The 7412-nt window shown below is 38.9% G+C and overlaps 1 protein-coding gene across 1 annotated transcript in view; it reads left to right on the forward strand.

The window, feature by feature from the left end:
• Nucleotides 1–1737, forward strand: part of LOC134652856 (unconventional myosin ID) — a 54641-nt gene extending 52904 nt beyond the window's left edge. Inside the window, exons 17-18 of the mRNA XM_063508054.1 lie at nucleotides 211–356; nucleotides 1542–1737. Coding sequence (XP_063364124.1) covers nucleotides 211–356; nucleotides 1542–1737 — 342 coding nt within the window. The remainder of the gene's footprint in view (nucleotides 1–210; nucleotides 357–1541) is intronic.
• The last annotated feature ends 5675 nt before the right edge of the window (nucleotides 1738–7412 follow it).

Below are 7412 nucleotides of genomic sequence, written 5' to 3' on the forward strand. Positions count from 1 at the left end.
CATCCGCATCCGCATCCGCGGATGTGAACCTTTAAAAATCCGCATCCGCGGATGTGAGCCTTTAAAAATCCGCATCCGCATCCGCGGATGTCAAAAAATCTGCACCCGCAACATCCCTGATACAGAGGGCTAGTGATTAAAGTTACTGTGTTGGTGCTAGGAATTATAAAAAGAAGAGAATTATAAAGTTTGATTTTGTTAATTGTGCAGGTGGGAGCGGTTCGCGTGATGAGCTCGGACGCCCAGCTGGTGGTGATCAGCGTGCCTCACGCGAAGAACGACCTCGTGCTCGGGCTGGCGTCCGACCTCGAGCTGGTCGGCGAACTAGTCGGCGTGCTCGCCAACCGGTACCACATGTGAGCTGTCTTTTATAACTAGTAGTTCGCCCCGAACTGAGAACTCGCGGTTCGCCAAAAATATCAATTGAATGCAGTCGTCAAAGGATCGAAAACCGCGTGCGATTTATTGCAAGGTCTGTGGAGCCCTTAACTGATACTGTATCTGTGGTAAGCCGAAATATTTTCTGTCAAATGTCAAATGCCTATATTATGTTTATTTTATTTTATTTTTATCTTGCTAATTATTTCAAAATGGTAAATTTAAAAACAATATTATAAAAGTGTAAGCCGAGCACTTTCAATTGATACCAAACTCGACCATACTATCTTGCCAATAAAATGACCAGAATAGCAAGACACCTCACAAACAGCTTTTTGGCCTTCTAAGCTCTTCTAGCTCAGTAACCCCTTGATCGAGCCTGCTCATAATTTAATGACTAAAATATAATGCCCTCGACTACACGTTTACCCAATTTCATTTAAATTAGAACAAATTTACTTAAGTTATTGTGTATCAAACTATCTTCTGACAGTTCAGCTTAAAAACATCGAAATGCCGGGACGTGCCGCTAGCCAGCCGCGTGTTCAAAGTTGAATGTAAGAACTTCGCTTCGCTTCGCTCGCTCGTTCGACTACATATAGTACATATCTAAGTTGTTTTTGTCACTTCGTACGAAATTATTACGAACTCTCTTTTTAGGGTTCCGTACCCAAAGGGTGAAAACGGGACCCTATTACTAAGACTCCGCTGTCCGTCCGTCTGTCACCAGGCTGTATCTCACGAACCGTGATAGCTAGACAGTTGAAATTTTCACAGATGATGTATTTCTGTTGCCGTTGTAACAACAAATACTAAAAACAGAATAAAATAAAGATTTAAGTGGGGCTCCCATACAACAAACGTGATTTTTGAACGAAGTTAAGCAACGTCGGGCGGGGTCAGTACTTGGATGGGTGACCGTTTTTTTGCTTGTTTTGCTCTATTTTTTGTTGATGGTGCGGAACCCTCCGTGCGCGAGCCCGACTCCCACTTGGCCGGTTTTTTTTTATATGTATCTACGAGTAAGTAGTTTTTCTCACTTCGTACGAAACTATTTCCAACTCCCGGCCCTTTCTCTCAATATTGTCTCGCTAATTTTTAATTACGACCACAACTTTTTTTTATGAAAGCGTATAAATAATATGACACCGTTTTATTTCCAGGCTAACGGGTTCCGAGCTACCCGTGGAGGTGGAAAGCGGCGCGACGACGCGCTGCACGCTCGGCGGCAAGTCGCGCGCGCTGCAGCTGCCCGCCCCCTCCCCCTCCCCCACCCCCGCCACCCCCGCCACCCCCGCGCCGCCCTTCACGCACGCGCACAACGTCATCACCTACCACCCCGCCTCTGCGAGAGCGTGAACCATATTTAGATACATGTAACGGGTCTCTATTGTTTCCCAAATAGTTTTGGGCCGTAATGTATTGTTTGCCCGAATTTTCGTTAGTCATTTAATTCAGAAACGCGTCACTTTTCAGGATTGCCATAAAACAAACCTAACCTATCTATAAGATAACCTAACGAAAATCCTGAAATGTTAACGATTTCAGTTTTATGACGAATGATAATATGACAAACGATACATTATGACTTAAAACTTTATGGGAAACGACGGGACCCCACATGTAACACTAACAAAACCTGTCCCCGGCCGTATTTCCACACGAGGAGGTAGGAACGAAAACAATACATATGTGTATTCCTAAACTAAATTGGAAACGGTAAACTTGCACTTCCGGGCGTGTATTTCGGCTCCGTACACATTCTACCTATACATGAAATATGCCCGAAACGAAACATTTATTTTTTAAACTGCTCTCCGATTGGCATTTTCTAACTCTGGACATCGATCGGTCTGTATTTTTTTTTTGTCGTCAAAATATGTTGACCGTATTATAAGCAGTAGTGATATGAACTGTAAAGTAATTTATAAGTACCAGTAATTTATTCGAATGATACTAATAATATTAATCTGCTACCTTTTTGATGGTTTATTAAATTTAAGCCGTCCCGGAACTATTTCGTATGTTTAATAGTTACTCGTAACATGACAACGGAGAAACAAATTTTATGGATTATGTTATGATAATGATATTACAAAGTGTTTTTCAGAATACGGCCCATTCGAGCTAGCACAACTACCGGGTCCAAAATAATTATATCTTTCTGTTTAACCCTTCGACCGCCAAAGACGTCAACTGACGCGCGCGGCAACAGTCCAATATCAACCTTCGTGCATTCCGACAAGGTTCACAATGACGCGCCGCGCGCGGTATGCGTGGCGTTCAAAGGATTAATACTTGTTGAGCAAATTATTTCACGCAAGACAGTTGTGCTAACTCTTTTTAAAATAATTTTGTTATGAATTTAATTATGATTTTACTGTTAAATGGCCTTTTATGCAAACAATAATTTCCGATGAGTTAGTTAAAGGCAATTATATTTTTGGATGTTTTTATTAATTTAATTGTAATTATTTTCTTTATAAGTAAGTCATTGCTTAGTTATATTTAATATTATGTAAATAGCTTATTTACTGTTTTAAACGAAATATCGCTTACTTAAAGGAAACGCACAAAATATGTACCAGGAATATTTATTCTTCCCTTGGACCGCCAAAACTTACAGTAAGTATAAAATAGACCTTAATACGTTCTTAAAAAGTTTATTTTTGTGCGTTAAGTATATAAAGTAAACTGAAATAAAAGCGGCGGTCTAAAGGTTAACAACGACGACCTAGTCTTTTATTACTTAATTTTTGTTTTTGGCCAGAAATTTTCATAAAGTTACATTTAAGAATAAAGAAAAATATTATGATTTATGAAAGTTTCCATACAGAGTGACAGAGGAACTGATTTTGAGTGTAAGCTTTTGCAGTTTGTCAAATGTTAACCTGTATGATTTTATAGTTACAATTGATACAAGTATAACTCGGATACTAAACTGAACATTCGAGTAGCCACTTTGCTAACCAATCACCGTAAGGGTATATTACGCGAAACTCTGTCTACCGCAAACGAGAGAGTCGAAATTTTGTTATATTACCTCTCTATCACTCTTGCATATTCGAGCGATAAAGAGGCAGATAGCCGAGTTTTGATACTTTCGATTTCGCATTTCCCGGTAGGCCCTTTGTAAACAAACCGCCTTGATGTATCAATGTCATATTTTATGTTATTTTCTGTGAAATCTTGTCAAAAAACAGTTTAAGGCATAGTATGTACGAGTATAAGTTACTCTATGGTTTACGAAAGGCGCTAGTGCTGCTTTCTGGCGGCAAAACATTGCAGTAATACTCCCTATTGGGTCAATGAAACTATTTTAGTATCTGAGATATAATTATAACACGTTTAACGTTTGATGTATGTATGGTCAGTATTAGGTCGAGGGCGCAGCGGTGCGGCGCGACCGCGACATATATGTATATACGAGGATAATTCGGATGTGCCTTCATGTGGTGCCATGAGTTTAATGTATTCAATACAATCTTTTACCTGATGCGTGGTTGTTTGTTTAACTATTCCTATTTACCACCATAATTACCTTTAGGTAAGTACCATCTCCCACACTGTTAACTGTATATCGGTGGACCTTATGCCTTTTGTAATAAGGTCCACCGATGTACAGTACAGTTTGTACTATAAAGTTATAAACTTACTTTAGGCTGCGTTTCCGACAGAGATTTGCAAGGATGCGTCGCAAGGGATGAGTTTGTTAAGGACCAATAGAAAATTGCCGAGTAGATGATGGTCTATGATGGCACAGAATAAATAATAGTACTAGGTACAGAAGACTCACTCTAATAAAGCGCGTCTGTTACGATCAGCACAGATATGGCCGCTAGGTGCCGACAGCGCCACGCGCGGCTTATGGCTAGCCACCAAAATTGGGGCGGATCGGATGTACTTTTAGCTACCTGTAGCAAAGCGACGAAATCGCGGAGTGAGCCACGCCTGGTGATGGGTCCAAAAGAGTGCGGCACTTATTTATTTTATTTACTGCCATTTAAAATGACGGCAACTTACAATCCCTCTGGTGTTGCGGGCGTCCATGCGCGACGGTAATCGCTTACCATCAGGCGATTCGTTTGGTCGTTTGCCTCCTATATCAGTAAAAAAAGTTAATTGCGTTATAAATAAAAATAATTACAAAAGGTGGACTTAATGCCAAGCTGTAGAAAAAAAGCGGCCAAGTGCGAGTCGGACTCGCCCATGAAGGGTTCCGTATTCAGGGGATTTATGACGTATTAGAAAAAAAATACTTACTGGATCTCGTTCAAACCAATTTTCGGTGGAATTTTGCATGGTAATGTACATCATATATTTTTTTAAGTTTTATCATTCTCTTATTTTTGAAGTTACAGGGGGGGGGGACACACATTTTACCACTTTGGAAGTGTCTCTCGCGCAAACTATCCAGTTTAGAAAAAAATGATATTAGAAACCTCAATATCATTTTTGAAGACCTATCCATAGATACCCCACACGTATGGGTTTGATGAAAAAAAAAATCTTTTGAGTTTCAGTTCACAGTATGGGGAACCCCCAAAATTTACTGTTTTTTTTTCTATTTTTGTGTGAAAATCTTAATGCGGTTCACAGAATACATCTACTTACCAAGTTTCAACAGTATAGTTCTTATAGTTTCGGAAAAAAGTGGCTGTGACATACGGATGGACAGACAGACGGACAGACAGACAGACATGACGAATCTATAAGGGTTCCGTTTTTTGCCATTTGGCTACGGAACCCTAAAAATCGGCGTGATTATGTTATGCCCTCGTTGGCCTTGAGCTTCGGCAACTTTTTGTGGTAGTTCGTTCACGTTTCGATATGTTTTGCAGTTAATCGCAGGCAACCTAGCGCGCTGTGTTTTCGGTTGAGTAGTGGAATTAATAAATAAGTTTTTGGCAAAAATTTAATTTTTGGTACAATTTTATCGCTGACTGTACTTGTGACTGTCGCAAAAGTATCTACTTACGTGAGCAAAATGCTAAAGATGATTACAATGGAATAAAGATAAGCATTCACCAGAGTTGAGCCAAGTGCGATATGCAAAAATATAATACGAATAAGAGTAGACCAGACCAATTGCTGTTAACAAAAGCCAACATAATAGGTACTTACCTATAATTTTAATAAATTCATGACCGCTGAGTACAAAAAACTTGTTTTACAATTGCATGGCTAGAGTAACGATAAATAAGTCTAGATACTAAAAGTTCTAGATAAAGCTAACTGCAGCCCAATCTAGGCAATCTGTCGCATTTAAATTGGTACATTTGGCCACAGTGTACCTATGAATAAGACTGAAGGTCATTCAAATTAACTAATGATTGTAAACGAAACGATGCAAAAGATAGAGTCCACTTGAGCGTTACTAAACTACTTAGTATCATCACAACCGCACGTGAAGTGACATAGTTTAAAGGAAAGTTATTATACCTACCTAATACAATAGTTAATAAGTATTTTGGATTATTTATTATACAGTTAGTAATGGCATCGGCTATGGAGTGCTTGTTTTGTTCTTGTTTGTGCTGTTGTTATCATCCTCCTGTGCGGTGTGGGCGTGGCTATAGACTCCAGACTAGTCAAGCAAACATGAGACATAGGAATACTGATGATGTGAATGGAAAGAAGAGGAGTTCGTACAGATTGAACAGGTACTTTTATAATATCTAAACATACCTAATTATGCAAAACCGACCGCTCTAAAGGCATTTTAAGACAAATTAAATAAATGAGTATGAGTATGAGTGAGAGTTTACATTTATGACAAATGTCGGCTCCATAGCTTGCTATTAGTCTTACCATGCGACAAAAATTCCGATGCCTGGTTATCATAAAGGTAAAATGTCTATGAAACTATGATGCTTAAAATAACACTTCCACAGTTTGTGCTGTTAAACTCGCTGCAGAGGTTAGCTTGGTCTAACTATATTATACATACTAACCTTAGAAACATATTTGATTAAGTGTACCTTGTTTTTATTAGGTTAGTATTATAGGAATTAGGAACGAGTATTTATTTAAATACTTATTTATTTATTTATTTATCAATCTGCCACTAGAAGTTATATCTTATATAAAATCCTCCCAAATCCCTGTATAGGTTATTTTTGCACTTTTATTCGGAACCCGTTATATTTCCACAAGAGGTAAAAAAAATACTTGAAATTGTCGTTTTAAATCGACATCGTTACTTTGGTGGATAAGCTGTTGTTGTTGTTGATGTTACATAGTACCTAAACGTTAAAAAACCGTTGTTACAGATATGAGAAGAGCGCCATGTTAATTTTCGCGCAGACCGAGCCGCAAGGGCGTGAGTACGTGCAGGAACGAGTGGAACTGCTCAAGAGGAGTTTCGGCCAGTTTCGCTTCGAGGCGGAGGTACATGTAGACCTGGGCCCTGGCGAGATGGAGGCTCGTTTGGAGAACTGTAAGTATAATATCTACTTAGATCTCAACTACTATGACGAGATTATACAAGATAACTTGCCAATAATACACGCTTTTAACTCATTTAAGTAATTGACTGAGCAAGCGCGAAGGCTGATTAATTTATTTTTCACCTCAGCAGCTCGAACAAGGGTACTTTGCTACTTAAAAACAGTGAGCAAAATCGCATTTTGCTCACTGAGTGATAGAAAATGAGCAAAATGCGATTTTGCACACTCAGTGAGCAAAATGCGATTTTGCTCACTGTTTTTAAGTAGCAAAGTACCCTTGTTCGAGCTGCTGAGGTGAAAATTTAATTGTTGGTATATCTTAAGAAAACATGAGTGAATAGAGGTAAGTGATGAAGAAGGAATACATTTTTCGGGTTCTCTAATATGTTCTCACTGCTGAGGTGAAAAGTTTTGTGAACTACACGAGATCAAAGTTATTTACATCTCGTGCACTTTTGAGTCCCTTACTACGCTCAAGATTCTAAATTATAGAATCTTTCGCTTGCACGGGACTCAAAATAAGCACTCGAAGAAATATCAAACTTTGATCTCTTGTTGTACAAATAACTATTTCAGTTTTCAGTA

Source organism: Cydia amplana, chromosome 12 (genome assembly GCF_948474715.1).
Source record: "Cydia amplana chromosome 12, ilCydAmpl1.1, whole genome shotgun sequence".
Classification (NCBI taxonomy): Eukaryota; Metazoa; Arthropoda; class Insecta; order Lepidoptera; family Tortricidae; genus Cydia; species Cydia amplana.